A 19,241-nucleotide genomic window follows, 5' to 3' on the forward strand; every position below is an offset into this window, starting at 1 on the left:
AAAAAAAAAATCGACTCAACCAAAAAAAAGAGTTTCAAACAAAAAATTAGTGACTTCAATCAAAAAAAAAAAATCTTTGAATAAATTTTTGTTTTGTAAAAAAATATTTTTATGGTTAAAAAGTTTTAAGATGTTTTTTTTGTTTGACATTATTATTTTTTTGATTGAATACTAATTTTTTTTGTTTGACATGATTTTTTTTTTGATTGAATAATTGTGAAACAAATCTAACTCCATATGCACGTATCTTTACTCATTATTTTCTGGGCTACCTCAGAAATCGATAAAGTGCCTCGAGCTACATTATTCTGCAGACAGAATTAGACAGTATGTTGCCTGATTTAAGAAGGCTTTTAACAACTGATTTTAAAAATACTTTGCTTATTTTAAAATCCTAAACTGGCAAAGTCAAATTTGGCTCGTTCTTTTGATCAAGATGCATTTACTGTAGGAGCTTCACAACGGGTGAATATTTAGAGAGAATAAAACTTTCTACCTTTTGTTTTTTTAAAATGTTTATTTTTGGTGGGCTTCAAATCATTTTTGCTTTATTTATATTTGGGAACTTTTAGCTTTCGGCAGCAGGTGATAAAGATGTCTGTTACCAAATTTTTTCATGGAAAAGTGGAAAAAACAATCATTTAAAACTTTCAAGATGGCTGCCACAGCCAATTGAACGAGACAAAAATGTTTTTAACAGTCAATTTTGCAGATATTGACCTAAAATTAGGTGGGTGGTTGTAGCTGAGACTAACCTCCAACACATGTTCTGAACACTAAAACATCTCACAAGACCTTTGCTTAAAATTTTGCCTTCAGGTATTTAGAGTCAACTGTGCCTCTGTTAGCAAAATATCCAAACCATTAAAAAACACCAAAACTCATTAAAAAACACCAAAAAGGGCTATAATTTAGTCATTCGTTGAAATATTGAGCTAAAATTTGATGAAAACCACTCACAACACATACTTCTCCTCTGCAGATGATTGTAGTTTGCTGCGATATGCATTCCCTCTGGGAATGCTGGGCCTTTATTCAATTTTACGTTTTTAAACAAATATGTGCATGGCTGTAATTGACTAAATTTGTTATTTAAATGCAAATAAAGCTTCACATCTCAACATGTAAGGAATTTAGGCCACATTATTTTATCAGGAACGCAACTGGGGTGAGATCAGTCACACAGGAAGAGTGTTAATGAGAGGACACTGTGAATCCAGGGCCTCCTGTTCTGACATGGATGTGCCCCCTCTCTCTCTTTCACACACATACACACACTCTTGGAGAAAAAAAACTGCAAATCAGCAAAGTTTCCTGTTAAAGCTGAGTGCTGCATAGGCTGGTCCATGTGATCTGGTTGTGGAATACAGAGCTGAGCAGCACTGAGACTGTTGGCTAAAGGTTTATTTATTTATTTATTTTTGCTTCATCCTGTTTCTGTGTTTAAGTGAACATCTCCACTACACTCATGCTCATTAAAATGGAAAGACTGCAGCTTGTAGCAGACAGTACATTAGAGCTGCACAGTAATAATGACATCTTTCTTTATTAAGTGGCATTTGCACATTTCCTCTTCTCTGTTGAATTCACGAGCTCCCTGAGACTATGAGACTGTTGAAATCAAAATTTGTTCTCTTGCTCTTGTTAGTATGAGGCATTGCTTTTATTTATTTTTGCATTTCACAGTGTGAGGAATAATTGGAGCATCCATATGTGTAATTATTTTTCTGCAGTTTGGAGACATTTAAAGTTTGTAAAGTTCTTTTTTAAAAAAAAAAAAAAAAAGCACCCCGTCTTTATCGATTATTGCATGGTCAATTAAAGTATTTATGCCTTCAGGAAGGTCTTGACTCGTTTAACAGGAAACAGTATTAAGACACTTATACGCATGTCCGGCTGTCATTACTGGAGACGCAAGCAAGAGTCTTTCCAAACGTTAGCCATGAATGTCTCCTCTCAGTAAAACATACTAAAGCCTTTACATGTAGCTTTAATAACATTCTGAGAAATAACACGTATAACACTTTTAAGTCCAGCCAGGAGCTCAGGTTCTTATATTGTTTTAAAGCTTTATTTGGTGAACTTATAAATGGGTTCATAGTCTCCATGTTCTTAGGTTGTAAGTATTCTCATTGAGACAAACAGGCTTTAATTTATGAGCTCTGTTGTTATATTTCCACTCCTATGGCTAGTGCTAGCAGCCATGTTGAATGTTTTGCCATCCAGGTTAGGGAAAAAGTAAGGTGGGAGTGTCTGCGTGCAAGCAGTCACAAGGATGACAGTCACATGAGTGAACAGTTGTTATACTCGTGTTTAATAGCACTACTCTAACAGTTTAGTTGTCTGTTTAAGAAAAACACAATCTTCTATTTCACCTGAAAGCAACACTTGTACGTCTTCCAAAGTGAGTCAAAGCATTTGAAAAAATTGACGTCCATTCTTTGAAAGAGACTAAAGGTTTCGGATTTAAATTGAAGTACTTAAGCACCGTTTTGTTTTGTTTTGTATCAGACGCTTTGAAAAGTGAAGTATCGTAGGGAACCCACGAAGGGTGGGGGAAGTCTGTAAAGTGCTGGTATTTAGTCCTTTAATCATGCAGTCTGTCAGAACGATCTGAACAGCTGATCAGACACCAAATTAACTCACTGCTGCTTCGCCCATCTGTCAGTTCAAGTGACTCCTATTATTCAGACGTACCTTTTTCAGAGTGGAATGCATTTGTTACCAAGAACAACATGGTCAGAATAATACTGCAAAGAAAAAAAAAGAACTCTGAGGGGGATTGAGTTATGATGGCAGCATATCGGTTTAAGACAGCTGGTGGATTGTGATGAAACGCTGCTGTTCTGTAGCATGTGGGACATTATAGCTGACTTCCTGTTGTATAAGAGGAATGTGCTGCTGCTGCTGCTGTTCCCTGTGATGAACTTGTATGAAATATCATGCTGTGGAAACAACACAACCACCGACGCTTTTTACTTTATCACATTTTACTGCATGACAATTGACTGCTCAGTCTTCATATACAGTAAGGGTGTCCCACTCGATGCCTCCTATTTATGTACAGTGTCCTACGTGTGTGTGAATAACAGGAATAAAATAAATGATACCTACATAAACTCTTGGTTATGACGGCCTACGTGGTTGCCGGTAAATACAAAGTGCACAGACAGCAGAGGCGAGATTGGTTTTGCCCATGTCTCTGTGTGTTTTTTTGATTGTATGTTGTGTTTGCAAAATAAGGGGACAGGGGACAGATTATAACAAAACTGTCAGAAAGTTAACACTGGATTTACATCCACAACTCATTACCTTCTGCAGTCAACCCAGGTCAAGATGGCTGTCTCAGCTAAGTGACCTTAAGCAACACAAAAATAGCTGTACCCGATTAAGTTTTGCATATAATAAGCTAAAATTTGGCGTGGCAGTAGCTGAGTCATCTTGAACTTATACTCTGAGAGCTAACCAATCATGCGAGATGTGTTTTTAAAACTTTATCATTACCTGCTGGAGTCAACTCTGTCTGTTAGCAACATACCCCATGAACCACAGGACATAATCATGGGATGTACATCCTACAAGTGGTTAACCTTTGGAGTCGAACCAATTCAAGATGGCCACCACAAATAATAACACAAACATAACTCAGTTTTACAGATATTACACTAAAATTTGAAGTGATCGTAGCCGAGAGTGATCTTTAACACAGAACTTGCAGTATTTCATGAAATCTTGCATATCATTTGCAAAGTCTGACCAAAACGGCATCAACTCCATCCCATGTTACCATAAGATATGATCTTGATCAACAACTTTGGAATGAAAGGCAGCAGGCAGTATGCTTTTTTTCCCAAAGAATTCTAGGCTTTGATTTGATGCCAGATTCCTGTCCTCCTCCTCGTCTTTCTCTTTAGTTACTGTCCACTAATCACCTGAGAGCCCAACATGAGCCTCCTGTGTCACTGCACATTTTGCTCTCATGCCAGACAAATAAAAGGCAGCTTATGATTGCTTTACGTTGTGGAACAGACCCTTTATCTCTTAACCTGTTCATCGTATTGGATTTCTGATCAAACTTGCAAGCAAGGTAATTGTTTTAAAAATGTGACTGAGGTATTTCTGTCCTTCACAGGTAATTAGAAACTCTGCCAGAGGGCTGCTGGTGTTCACTTGTGGCTCGTCTCCACGTCAGAGAAACTGTAACACTAACTGCTTTAGATGTACAGATTAATCACTTTGATATGAACTCATTAGGCGCATGCATGTGAGCATGATTGGCACTAAAATTAATGTGATGCTGAAGTCTTTAAAATAGTGATGATTCAATATTTCTCTCATGCACTGTTTGAAGCACTGGCTGCTCTACACTTCAAGATGTGTGCTTCAAGTCAGCTGTCTCAAGGGGGTTTTTCTGCAGCATGTTCTGTCTGTATCTACAAACCATCAGGCTAATGTCTCCCTCCTTCTTCCTGTGCTAACGTTTTAGGAAAGTCTTTATTTCTGTTGACTTTGCAGCACCTGTTAAACACAGAAGTGGTGCAAAGCCCTACAGTTTTTTGTTTTTTTAAAAAAGGGGAGCTTTCTAAAAATAACATCTGGGGAGGGCTGTATATAGCCAGCAGGCAGGGAAAACAAGGGAGCACAGCAAAACCGGCTGCTTGTGTATTCTATCAGACCATGAGGGAATGTTTGCCAGTGAGGTTCCTGCTTCAGTTTTTCATGCGTGTTTACAAAGTGAAGGCAGCTATATATTTAGATGCCATGATTCATGCTCAGCAGATTGAATTGCCACAAAACACGGCGTGCTTTTAGAGGCTAAAACTGTCGCATTTGCATTTGTTTAGAATCATTCGCACGCTTGCCTTGGTAACGCTTGACTTTAATTGTGTTGACATTTTCAGTCTAAAAAAAAAACATGTTTCCTAGTATGTTTTTTCTGTACTTATAGTTCAGTCACTGGGAGTTTCAGTTTTGCGTTCGTTGAGTTCCTTATGTTTTCATAGCACTTTTCTTGCAAGATATGTTCTGTTTACTTGTGGTTAAAGAACTTGTTGGCCTCGTCTCACTGGAGTTTTTATTGAATGTAAGCAAGGACATGAGAAAAGCACTGTTTCTGGTTTTGTGAGCCAATGTTCTGCAGAGTCAACAACTATAGACCTCCAAACTTCATGTGGCCTTCAGATTAGCTCAAGAACAGTATGCAGAGAGCTTCATGGTATGGGTTTCCATGGCCGAGCAGCTGCATCCAACCTTACATCACCAAGTGCAAAGAGTCGGATGCAGTGGTGTAAAGCACACCGCCACTGGACTCTACAGCTGTGGAGACGTGTCCTCTGGAGGGACAAATCACACTTCTCTGTCTGCCACTTCAATGGACGAGTCTGGGTTTAGTGGTTGCCAGGAGAAGGTACTTGTCTGACTGCATTGAGCCAAGTGTAAAGTTTGGTGGAGGGAGGATCATGGTGTGGGTTTGTTTTTCAGGAGTTGGACTTGGAAAGTGAAAGGAGCTCTTAATGCTTCAGCATACCAAGACATTTTGGACAATTTCATGCTCCTAACTTTTTGGGAACAGCTTGGGGACGGCCCCTTCCTGTTCCAACATGACATCATCATTTCTGATCTCGGTACGGCTCAGATCTGCTGATACCAGTTTAGTCTGATTCCAGTTTCTCTTAAGGAACAATGATTATTAGCAAACAAAATCTTTCTAGTTTCTGATTAAACTAAAAATGATTTTTTTTTTTCCATCAATCACTTCATTCCCATGACAGTAGCTTAATTATGGTGCGTTCACTGACTGGAAAAAAAATTGTTATTTGAGTGTTTGATGGACCGGTCAGCTGTCAAGAGTGGTCAAGCTGAAAACTGTCTCATTCCAGTCACCAGCTGCTTTCTTGGTGCGTCCCTGAAGAACTGAAATGTAACTTGAGCGTGCATATCTCTAAATCCTTAGGTGACTTTCTAAAAGAGTTAAAAAAAAAAAGTCTTTACAAACAAAAAGAACAAAACCTAATTTCTGTAAGTACGCTCATTTCAGGAAAAAAGATAAATCCTTCAGTAAGGGTTTTCATGTCACAGACAGCCCCACACACACGTGACTCCACTGAGCTCAACATAGGGTTGACTGAAGCAAACCAGGGCTTGAAAACTCAATTTTTCAACTGTGATGATGTAATGCCCACCCTCCTGCCTTGATGAAAGGCATTCTTTGTTTTTTTGTTGTTGTTGTTTTTCCTTATTCACAACAGCTCCTTTCAGTGTTTGTGCCAGTCTCATAGCCTCTCTTACACAGTTGGCCTGGTGTTCTTGTAATTCAACCCATTAATGAGCCACTAAGAATAGTTTTATTGGAAACGACAACAGTAAAAACTGTTCACGCTGCCTGTAGTAACTGTTGTTTTACTTGATTGAGCAACAAATTGGATAACTGCCGACCTCCGTTCACCTCGGTTAAGATTTTTTTTTTTTCTCGCTGCTCAGTTCAGCAAAGATAACTGCATTTGCTTCCCCCACCCCACCCCACCCGACTGCCATCAACACTTTCACGCCTTTTCTTTGTGGTCTCTGCATCTCGCTGTGGTTCTGATCTTGCTGTTTGGATTCAACTGCTTTGTGCTGTCTCAACGCATTACATGCTGTGGTGGCCTTATAGTTAAACCGACAAGTGTAAACATGTTTATGTGTCTATATGGGGGAAACTGAGGCTAGCATTATTTACACTCGTATTGGTCTGCGCACTGGCAGGTTTATTGAAAGAAGTCTACCGATCCACTCCCACCTGATGCAGCAGTCCGACATGAGTTAGTTATTTTTTGTCAGTCTGACTGATACTGAGTAGAATTATTTCATAAATCCAGACACCACCAGTGGGTTTTCTCCTTGAACTAGATGTGCTCCCATTCTCACATATTTTTTTGTTTGAATCGTATCCCTTTTCACCAGATTTACTAATTTATCTCAGTAACATTTTCCGGCCGCACAGATCCAATATAGAACCCTGAACCTGCGCTTCCCTCAGAACAAAGTGTGCTCATCGCGCTGAGATATAATTTGCAGAAATCTATTTGCCGAACCAAACATCTCCGCAATCACCAAAAAAAAAAAAAAAATCACCAGTAATTCCCATTTATTTGCAGCAGTTTGAAAATAAAATATTTTTTCGACAATGAAACGTTCACCCACCTGAGTTGAAGCTGCAGTAACAGAATTTCTGGCTCCACATACCTGGTTTCCATCTCATCATTTTCTGTTTTTTTTTAGTGACAATTAAAATAAACCAAAACAACCCCACAACTTATTATACAGTAACTCTGATGGGAAAAACTTGAAGTGAAGGTTTAATCAAGTTTAGCAATTACAGGTCTACTATCATTGCATTTCAGTAGATAGACCTAATTTACAGGAAGCATTTAGACAACAGTGATTTTAATGAAGGTTGCAGTCTGCTTTTGAAAAGTTTCAACCTTTTTTTCTTCTTTTTTCTTCCTCCAAGTGCAATGCACTTTTCATTAATTTACCTGTGCTCTCTAAACCATTTAGATTTAGAGATGCTGCACTCCAGTGTGTGCCTGAAGTGTGAATAAAATGCCCATTTGTTGTTGCGCCCATCCAGGGTCAGGTTTAATTTTAGACCAATCACAGACTCTCCATGTGCCATCACCCCTGCTGCTAATGCATATCTGCTTTTCTCTTCCATTCACTGTCTGTGTTGCCCTTTCTAGCTTGCTCTTGCCTGCTCCAATCATTCTCAATTAAGACATTTGCATGGTATTTACATGTTTTTTCACTCCACTTGCACCAGTTTAGAGCTGTGTGCGCTCATACCAATCAACAGAATCAAAAAGGAGTTTTTTTCTTTGCAATTTGGCACCAAACGGAGCAGATCAACACCTCTTGTTTGCTGAGTTGGGTTACAGGCTGCAGTCTGCCTCAGTGGCATGACCTGCAGTTAAACCAGAGACTCACTGGCTTATATTTCACAACAAGAAAGCATGAAATCGTAGCTATGACGCGACGCCTTTAAATAGCAACACAAACCTAGTCATTCACAATCGGCAGCTCTAGTTTGTATTTTCCCCACTGAAAGCAATCATCCATCCAAGGTTTTCATTTGGATACTGAATAATTGATTTGGCACATACCCAGTTTGTGCAGTCACTGTGTTTTTGATCAGCACATCCCCCGATCCAAGCTTCTCATACAGCTACAAGTTGTTTGTCAAAATGAAATCTCATTATTTCACGGAGAACTACATTCGCATACAGTGACTCGCGTTATGAAGTCCAGTTAGTCTAGAGATTAGTTTTAACTCTGTCTATGAATAATGCATTAGTGGTGTAAATATGTCTGCATTATTGAATATTTGCACTCTAACGTGCAGCACATTTACATGTGTTGCCATTAGTTAGGAAGTGATGAACTAAAGACCAAGGAGGATGGTAAGCAAACAAGTAGACACAAATTTGATTTACTAAAGGGGAAAAAACAAAAGGCAATGCAGTTTCCAGGACACAGGGAAAAAAATGTCTATTATTTATTTATTTTACTATATACACAGTGTGGTTCTGTCAAATCAAGTTCTTTAAAATATGTTGGGGTTGGTTTTCCTCACACTCCGTTCAGTCACTTTTAATCAGATGTGCACGCTTGTCTGAAATTTAGAGGAAGAACACAAGTTTGGCAGAATTAAAACTAAATAAATAACTTGAAGAAAAACACTAAACGGGACACTAATATCAAGTTAAGATACATTTTCAGTTTTTTAATTCAGCTTGTTAGCAGTTAAAACCACTTTCCCAAACCATTAATACAAAATATGCAAAACTTTGTCTGCTTTCTTTTTATTTACTTTCTTTCCCTTTTTCTCATGGTTGCTTGGTACCTTTTACAATATTAAACTTATAGTCGATTGATCTGCAAGATTTATGGGAGTTAAAAATGACTTAACAAAAACTCTAATGAGTGTAGTTGTCCAACCGAAACTGGACTCATTAAAATAGATTTAAATTCTTTGAAACAACTGAATTTTTGTAAATTTAATTTCTCAGAGTTGGACTAAATTACTCAGCTTTTATTACTTCCTGCATCTATACACTGATTCACACTGATCCTGGCTCAGTCAGAACACAGAAGAACAGAAAAATGTTCAACATTTGCACGCTGTACAGAGCTGTAAAGTTGTCAATAACACCTCAATGAGGTAACACTCTGCTGCGGCCTGAATTGTTTCAGTTCTTTGGATTGTGAAGTTATAGGTCCATTGGAAAGAGGAATTATTACACAAGACTGTCACCTCCCATTGTGGCAGAACTAGACATATTTTGATAATTTAATTCTGTGTTATTTACTTGGACAAGTTTTGTAGTCAGAGTCGATCTAGTTACACTAAGACTGTGTGTTAGCCTCCTTCACACAGGATGATGACCCCACTTGGCTCTTCACAACCTGCTACAGCATGGCTGTAGCAAATTTGGAAACGTGTAATGGCAATCATTACTCTGGTAAAGCCTTAGTACTTAGCAAACAAATTGTTCCTGAGATGCTCTCCTGCAGTGTCACCTCATTCTATGCGCCCACCCTGGCACAACTCATTGTGACCGTGCCAAGATGCAGCGAGAAGATCGTACTACGTTATCACTATGCTGCCACTACATTGATCTTTAGGTTGATTTCATGAGCTTCATGATCATGGTAATATCATAGGCATGAGACCTTCTGCTTGCTTCATACACTGCCATGATGATGACTCCACCATGCTCTGTCTCACTTTGTTTCTAATACGCACCTGAGGACCTTGCCAAGAACCTTCAAAGACCATCCACATGCTGGCCTATTTTTGTTGTAATGGACTGTAATGGTCCAAGGCGCTTTGCAACACAATCCGTGTTCTCATTTATCCGTCCAAACACACATTCATACAGCACTGAATCTCTACAAAGCTAATCTGAATAAATCATTCTATGGAGACTAAACAGAGCTTTAAACTCTCTTCATACACCGATGGGGCACACATCAGAGGCAGTGAGGGGTTCAGTGTCTTGCCCAGGGACACTTCGACATGTGACTCCTTCAGGAATCGAACCTCCACCTCTCTGATTGGAGGATGACCACTGTTCCACAGCCACCCTGTAGTGGGGTTGTCATCCACCTTGAAAGGGGCCTTAACTAGAGACATACTGACAGTGGTTCAAAACTTGAGGGTTAGCATGAGCAGGTGATTCAAAGGGTCAACTGAAACAAGAAATAAGGAAGTAGATGAAAAACAAGACATTAATTTTCCATTTTTAGATCTGCCTTGCTAATTTCTCAACCTTTCTTGTGAATGGATTTTTTTCCTAGCTTAAAAATGTTTTGTTGGCAAAATTTTATCGGGTGCCAAAAATTGGTTCGGGATCTGGACCGTACAGGTTCTCCACAGTCCTCTATGTGAAACTTCCTGCTCTAACACAGTTGGTTAGGCTGATTAATGTTTCTGAATAGGCTCTACGTCTGATTATGCAGATGAACACTCATGCATCTGTATAGTCCTGTAATGAACTCAAAACTTGGCTGCTTCTCTACCGGTGGCAGCTGGGATGGGCACCAGCCTGTTGCAACCTTCTGCAGCACACCGTAAAAGTCAGAATGAGTCATATATCAGCAACACTGATATATGATTCTTTTTTTTTTCAGCTACATATGTGAGGTGCTTGAGGGAAGACACAAATAATCATCATCAGTACATGAGGGGGGAACAAAATGAAACATCTAAGAGAATTGTCTTAGTTCGCTGGGTCTACGTACTGCCCATTCAACAAAAATCAAAGCAAGTGACCTTCGTCCATCATTTCTTTTCTAGGGTCTCACATTCCACATTTCCAATCAGAAACTCCTTAAACAATGATTCCTAAGGCCATTTAATTAGTGGTTCTTATGAAGATCAGAACCACAGTCAGCCCCTATGCAAAAGCTTCTATGTCCCCACAAGTCTTGTTGCCATTTTTTTTTTGTATCCCCTGGCCTGTCTTTCATCTGCTGGCTTTCAATATTCCATCCACCCTCTCGCCTTCATCTCTATGCCCTCACCCAGCCCCCCATCTTCCTTTATAGGCTTACTTCCATCATCCTATGTCACCATTAACCCATTCATCATCTGCAGCCCTGAACCTGCTCGCCCTGTATCATATTCTTTTTGTTTATTTTAAGCCCTATCTGCTTCTGTTCTCCACCTTTTGCCTTAAATCCCCTCTCCAAACATTTGTCTTCATCTCTGCTTTACTGCCCTTTTTCATGTTGCTTTACATTCTCGCTAAACCAGTAATTGAGCTCTAGTAAGGTGCGTAAGTTGAGAGTGTACATTTGAAAATGGTCACATTTTCCCACACCTACAGCCAACCTCTTCATAAGCTGTCTCTATTTCTTGAAGCATCCCTCCATTACCCAACCAGCATGTAGCACTGAACCCTCCCTTCTTCCCATCAACCCTCTGTTTTAGCCCCCACTCTGCTTCCTCTCCCTTTCCTGCTTCAGCGTACCCTGCTTCCCATCTGAATCCATCTCCTCCTCCTCCTCCTCCTCCTTCTCCTCCTCTCGGGCTCACAACCAGAGCAGATCTCCAACCGCTGCCCCGATGGAGGTCAGCCTGCTCTGCGTTGATCGTGCCTTCCAAAAGGGATAGGAAGGCAAGGTGAAGCGCGTTCGATGGCTGTCATTTCGTTATGTGCTGGGCTAGGAGGAGAAAAGGGAGGGAGAGAGATGCAGAGCAAGGAGAGGACAGTGTGATAGAGAGAGAGCAGCGGGATAGAAGCAGAGCGAGAGAGAGAAAGTGCTCCGGCGCTCACAGCTCACATCGCTGGCTGGCTCGCCTGCTCACTGTTGACGACTGAGCTGTCTACCCACAGGGCTGGGAAACGGCAGCTTGTGACAAGCTGGGGAGAGAGGAACATGAATGTAATGCGTACCTTGCCTCGTTTGCTTTCAGATACGGGCCAGAAGAAGACTCCAGAAAAGAAGGATGGAAGGCGCTTATCGTTCCAGAGACCCAAAGGAACCATCGAATATTCTGTGAGTAACGTGCAGGCAACTCCAATCAGTCTCTGCGTTAATGTCCTCATGTGTTAAAATGCTTTCTGTTCTGCTCTTGTGCGGCTGTGTGTGTTTGTGTGTGTCTGCAGCTGGTGCTTTCTGATGGTCTGACCAGCTCCAGTAATATTAAGGATGCAGCAGTTGTTTGTGTTTTGAAAGAACTGTTGGACGGTAGCTCATTATTAGTGAGCGAAAGCCCTTTTATGGATTTTTCTAGCCCACCACGTGCACCTCTTTCTGAAACTGTTTACATAAAGAGCACTGTGCGTTTGTAAACAAACATGCAGCGTAGTTGCTAGATATCCTGAGGGAAATTAGTATCCTCTGTCACAGATCCCAGTGCAGCACTGCATCGCTTAACTCCATTTTGCATGTTGACATATCGGAAGGAGAAGGGAAATTGTGACAGCTCTGGTCATTCCTCCAGCTGGTCCAGATCGGGGCAGACAGACAGGAGAGCTGGCAGGCTGTGTTATTTGTTTTTCCACTCGTTCTCTGTGCTGCAAATCAGCAAGCATTCCACCACACAGCATACATAGTGTGCTTGCGAATGACCTTCCAACTGCGTTGTCATTTCTATTGATTTAGCTGTTGTGTGGAAGGAGGGGAGGGTGAGGATACAGAGAGAGAGAGAGAGAGGACTCCTGTTCCCAGGCATGAACTGAAACTGAAGCTCTCTGCTTTGCCTGGTTGTGTTCTTCAAATGACCCTGAAATCCAGCTGCAGTCAGATGTCTGTTGCTCACCTTTTTCTCTGACAGCTGTGAGGAAAGTGGGACTGCTGCTCCTCAGGTCTGGTTATACGCCCGCCTTCTGTTTAGATAGATCATCCGAAAAGGAAGGAAAGAGGCGAGGAAGTGAGGGAAGTAGGGAGGGTAGGGTTTGTGGTCTGTTGTTGTCATTCCTACATTTGTTTCCGGTTCCTGTTAATCTTGGCAGTCCACCTGCCGTCAGGTCTCCTCACATTTCTTCTCGGCTGTAGCTTTCAGAGTAATTGGCCCCCATCAGCAACACCACCTCTACTGCCTGCAAAGCCTGTCAGTCATCTTAGACCTGCTGATTGACAAGGCCCTTGTTTACCTCACAAGAGCTTGAACAAACTTGTGCATTACAACATGGTATTTGTTAAAGTCAAAACACTGTGGCATGGCCCTGATACAAGCAGGAGGACAAGAGAAGTCAGTCAGACGGACATAAATGCTGATAATAAAGAAGGACGGGGGAGAAGTGTGAATTCATATGGCATACCAATCCTGTTTCTGTCAGCCATCATTCTTTCTACGCGTTTCCCCCGTATAGCCCTCTGCTAAATTACTGATAGTGTGATGGATGGATTGAGCCCTGCCAATGATTTTGTCCTGCGACTTGACATGCTGCAGTGGCACGAAGAGGAGAGGCTCGGGGATGCCAAGAGTCACTATAACCAAGCGTATGAGAGCGTCCGATTGATCGAAAGGCAGCTTTATCTAAAACTCATCTCCCACACCGGGGGTACGGCAGCCAATGTTTCCTTATTTCGCTCGACAACAGATAAGTTTATAAATATCGCCTGGCATCCACAGGAAAAAGGAGAATTTCCTCTTGTGCGTCCTTATCATTATAATCTTTCTCCCACTCCCATCACCCCCCACCACCACCACCACCTCTCTCTTCTCCTCACAGCTTTACCTCTCACACACAAGCTTCTTTCTTTGTCTTTTTTTTTGTCGTATTGAGAAATAACCTGTGCAGCTGCAACCCATCTGCCTAGACACTGATAACGCCAGTCCATTCAGATATGTTCAGCTATTGGCTGACCTGCGTCCAATTAAATAGTGTTTGAAGTGTCTGGGAACAAATGAGATAGATGAGGAGACATAAAGATGTAGACAGACAGGGGCAAAGAGTCACACAAGGGTGAGTCACATCATGTGGCTGTGTGGAGGGGAGGCCTGACAAACAGTCTCTGAGAACTGTTTGTCTTCTCAAAGTCCCAAGGAAATGAAGAATTTCCAAAGCACAGGCCACACATTTGGCTCCAGACACCATGAACCTTTATGAACCATGAGTCATTCCCTTTGGATTGTTTAAAACAAGACAGACCTCCTCACTGACCCAAAGGGTGTTAAATATGGGCCTGGTTCATTGCATCTGATTTGTTGGTTTTCCTTCTATTTCACTACCGATGTTCTTAGTTTAAATAATGTTGGCTGTGGAAAGATTTGTAAAGTCAAAGAAGGCAACATGTGAGAAGTTTCATAAGCAAAGTGCACCCATATTTAAACTTAAGAAACTCTGAGCTAAAGGTTAATATTTGTTATATACTAAAGCATCTTATTTAGGTTTCTTGCATACTGTCTTCCTCCTTACAGCTATTGTTGTGTGTGTCTGTGTTTTTTTAATGGAGAAAATTGAGAAGAAAAATATTGTGTTGCCAGTGTGATATTATTAGCATTTGGCATTACAACAAGCAGCATGTATGTCTAGCAAAATGCTCACTTTCTCGCTCAGCCTCTCATGTACACTCCCTTCTCCTAGGAAAGTCTCAGCACTTGTTGGCACTGATTCTGGTAATATTCAGAAGTTATTGGACTGCCATACATTTCAACCGAAACATAGCCTTCAAATCTCCTAAAGGGGTTTTGTTGCGATGTTAGCTTGCTGTTTTATTTATTATCAATACATCAAATCAAGGAGGTGGTCTGTAACCTTCGATAAATCTATACAGTTCCCAGTTATTACGAATATTTGTCCTCTCAGGACATTTGGATAACCAGATGAGTTTGCTCAAAGTCTGGGTGTGTCCTGGTTGCCTAGATTAAAGATGCCAGGCCTTGTTTCTTCTTCAAAAAGGGCAACCATAACACAAAAAAGTAATTTGTTGAGAGATGGTGTAGACCCTGAGCAGGTATCCAGTCTGTCACAGGGCCACAAACACAAATGAGACAAACTATCACACATGATTTTTGGCCTGAAACTGCTCGCCCACAGTTCCTTATGGTTGTATGCATTACTTTAGGCTGAACTGACACAATAAAGCTCTCTTCTCATTTTGTATAGTGTCACTAAAGAACAGTTTGAAGGAGAGGACTGTCTGGATATGAGAGTTGTAGGCCCAAGAGGGGAAAAAAGGAAGCTGTCAGCGTTCATCATTTAGTCATTCTGGCCAAGAACATAAGCAGTTTAAAACTCTGTGCTCTAGTTAGTTGTGGAAAAGGAGAAACGTCTGTTATTTTCTAGAAAGAAAAAACCCAAACATGCATTAGCTTTGAGACATGTTAGTACAAAAGATTTTCAGCCCTGGTAGCAATGTGGCCTCGGGGATTGGAAGGTCAGTCGGTCAGTTGGCCAATTGAGAAGCCAGTCAGTCGTTTTATTACTTTGGTTCAGGTTGTTAGGATTGCAGTGAAAATTGGAACAGGAATTTGTCATGTCCGGAGAATAAATCTAGCCGACTGGTGATCCATTAATTTTTTTTGGTCTGCATGAAGGAAATTAAAGTTGCCACTTGTCTTGTGTAAAACGCCAACATCATCTAGATACGCTACAAATGTTTTCAGGTTCCCAAAGGATCTGCCCTGATGTGTTTGATTTCCATATTACTCATTGCTACCATGAGACTGACCGATATAATTTGACATAAAATGTATCAACAACCCTGTGATGGACGAGGCTCCAAGCTCCCCGCTAAGTGAGTGTCTGAAAACAAAACTTGGGGTTTAATACCCACAGCATACCTACAGCATATTTAATGTTGCTGATAACGGTGTAGCCAGGTGACTCTGTGTCACAAGTCTTTAAGTTTAGTGGATCTCTGCTGAGCTGCAAGGAAGCAACATGTCCATTAGAGGACTCGAGGGACAGTAGGTGAGTCATATACCAAAACACCGGGTGTGTGAGGAAGCACACACAGACACACGTACACATCGGTGGCAAACTTACCTCTACACCCTGCTGACAATAAGTCACTCTGATTACATTATTCAGTGCTGAGTTGCAGAGGAGATCCCACAGTTTGAGCTCTTTGAAAGCTTCCTGTCTGGGAGCAAGAGAACAAGTCAATAGATGACGGGGCTGGAAGGGTGTAGGGAGTTTAGAAGAAATGAAGAATGTGGTATATATGTCAAATTTTGTCATGATGGGCCTCAGTTTGCCATGGATTGCATACGGATGCATGCATTTAGCACAGTGTTAATACACACAGTTGTTTGTGTGTATAGTACTCTCAGGCAAAAGTGAGGGTGAGATTGTCTCACTACAATAGAGAGCAGGTTCGGAGGTTTGAATCTGGACTGTGAGTCACCGGCACACTGCGCCTCATACCAAACCTCCCTATGTGGCTCGTCAAACCTCACTAAGCCCTCGAAGCAGGACACTGGGACCTCACACTTGAGGAGGGAGACAGCCAGAGACACGCAGAAGTGCGTTTGGCCAAGCCCAGACTAGAGTTTGACTCAGGCAGTGGGGCCCTGAAGGCATCACTAAGCCAGCCAGTCAGTCAGTCAGTAGTAGCAACATATTTGACTCACAATTTGTTTTTCTTCTAATTACTGCTATTCATTTGGACATCTGTTTCAAATCTTTTTGGGGATGTGGAGGACAACGAACGGGCAGGTTTGGTTATCATGACACAACTATTTTGTTATAGCTGTTTTGTTTTTGTTTGTTTGTTTTTAAAATCCCACTTTTAATGGCAATCTCATAGCATTATATTACCCTAATAAAGAAAGCTTGTCGTTGGACATGAGGGATAAACACAGTTTATTAGATTTTTTTTTTTTAATATCAGCCGCATGGGCTCTATAGATGAATAGAAAACTTAGAGATTGATGAGTAAAAACAGATACCTATAGATGATCCAAATGTCAGCATTTAACATCACTTCTATCATAGAATTTTCCTTCTCCATGTTGTCAGTTATAGTTTCCGTTTAACTAAATTAAAAAGTTAGTGAGGTGAGATTTAGGGCCGGATTTTGTAGTTGGAAAATTTACAAAAACTGATAACAAAACAGACAGTAGAACATCTCTTTGCTTGGTTTTTGAAACTTCACAAACTAAAATAGCTTTATTCCTATCTAGCACAGTTCGTTTTCCCTTCAGAAAAATCAACAGAGAAAATATTCCGCTGCTGAGTTTTGTGTGTTTTATCTTGGTAGAAATCAGATACCGACACACCGCAGATATTAGCAGATGCATCCCCAGAATCCCAGCAGCTTGGCTCTCTGCTTTGCTAAAAATCTGCAGCTGTTCAAATTTTCGACAGAAACTCCATTAGGTTCCCAACAAATCCTGTCCGAGTCATTTAACACGGACAAGATTTTGAACTCCGAAACATCAGAGGGAATCTGGTCAGTTTTCCAAATAAAACGGCATGTAAGGATGTCATTGCACTAATACAAACCTAATGCTTAAGGTCAGAAATAAATAAACTGATCGGATCTTGTGGAAGGATCTCATGTAATCAGTTCGTACTCAGAGTAGGCATTGGGGATGACTCTTATCTACTTATCTACTACTACACATCAAATTTTAGATCAATATCTGTAAAGGTTATAAAGTTATCACAAGTTTTGTGTTTGCTAAGGACGCTTAGCAGGTGGCCACCTTGTTGACTCAAAATGTTTAGCAGTTGTAGATGTACATCCTTTCTGAGGGTTTCATTAAACTCCATCCAGCGGTTCATGAGATATTTTGCTGGCAGCCAGACAGGCACTTGTATGCTGCGCACCTTTCATGGCACTTTAACGTCTGAGATTATCAGTACAAGTGATAGGACTCGATCGACACCAACATCAGCTTGAATTTTTTTGTACCTTTACAAACTCAAATTTGAAGTATGTGTGAAGTTCACCTAATGGTATATATGCAATTTCTATACTCAATTTTGACTGATGAAAAGGTTAGTATTTGATAATGTTATTTTGTATTTAAAGCTTTCACCAATGTGGGAGTTTTGGACACTTTTAAATAAAAAAAATCAAGTAAAAATACTAGTAGTCCATGTGACCTCCTCCAAGAGAACCCCAACTTGTGTAGTATTTTTATATCATACTGAGCCCGCCTTGGCTCTGCTGGTTCTGGTGTCATTAGGTCTGTGGGTTTCTGTCAACACATCTGTGAAAAAGGCCGTTGAAGCCTGAAGTACTGAAGCTGCAGGTCAGACCCTGCAGACCCCTTGAAAGTGAGACAGTGAACCTGCTTTGTGTTGCCTTAAAATGGCTGGAATAATGTGACTTGTTCCCATGTCACTTGTAGCAGCTCTATATTTAGGCCCGCAAATGATCAGCAAGGGTGTAGCTGCACACACAATACACATACCATTAGGTAGTGACAACAAAGTCGCCATGGCAACTGTCATGCTAAAGCGTCCTTCAGTATAAAACGAGGACTGAGATGCTCGGAGATGGCATCATAAGGTGATTATATTTAATATCTAGTTAAATGGATGTTTGTTTGTTTGTTTTTATTTTACAGATGTTAATTTATTTGCCTTCCTCAATTCATAAACATGTCCGGTATAAAACTAAATACTATCCAGCAGCTTAACTCGGATCGTTCATTATTAAGTCTGGGTTTACATCCTATTTTCTATTTTGACCTTTCCCAGTCACCTTTTCAGAGCTTTTGTCCTGTTACATAACTCTTCTTATGAGCGGGAAAGAAGCAGATGATTTAATGGAGCCATTAACACCTTGGTTGTTTGTCCAGACTGCCTTTGTTGAATCTGACGTCCTTTCCTTCTCAACATGGTGACCGTCAGCTTAATGTCGAGAAGACTTCTACGGTTACCCAACCCACCCTTCTCCTCACTGTGGGGGTGAGGTGTCACCCTAACAGAAAGAAGTTTCAATTATTCATCCCAGTTTGAGATGATTAATGGATATTATTGATCCAGGGGATCCACCTGTCATTAGTGGCCATAATCCTGATTGTGATTCCCCTTGTTTTCCCCTCCCTCCTCTGTCCTTCTGTCAGTGTGTCAATAACAGGTCTTTGTCACTGGGTCATGTTTACTTGTCTGCTCTCCTCTGACACTTAATTGAGTTATATACAGGTGCTGGTCATAAAATTAGAATATCATGAAAAAGTAGATTGATTTCAGTAATTCCATTTAAAAAGTGAAACTTGTATATTATATTCATACATTACATACAAACTCATATATTTCAAATGTTTATTTCGTTTAATTTTGATGATT

The 19,241-nt window shown here is 40.7% G+C and overlaps 1 protein-coding gene across 5 annotated transcripts in view; it reads left to right on the forward strand.

The window, feature by feature from the left end:
• oxr1a (oxidation resistance 1a) overlaps positions 1 to 19,241 on the forward strand; it is a 210,160-nt gene that overhangs the window by 138,439 nt on the left and 52,480 nt on the right. For all 5 annotated transcript variants that reach the window (XM_017413195.3, XM_017413196.3, XM_017413194.3 and 2 more), the window contains one exon: positions 11,960 to 12,042. In XM_017413195.3, the coding sequence (XP_017268684.1) occupies positions 11,960 to 12,042 (83 nt within the window). The remainder of the gene's footprint in view (positions 1 to 11,959; positions 12,043 to 19,241) is intronic.

This window comes from Kryptolebias marmoratus, linkage group LG16 (assembly GCF_001649575.2).
Source record: "Kryptolebias marmoratus isolate JLee-2015 linkage group LG16, ASM164957v2, whole genome shotgun sequence".
Classification (NCBI taxonomy): Eukaryota; Metazoa; Chordata; class Actinopteri; order Cyprinodontiformes; family Rivulidae; genus Kryptolebias; species Kryptolebias marmoratus.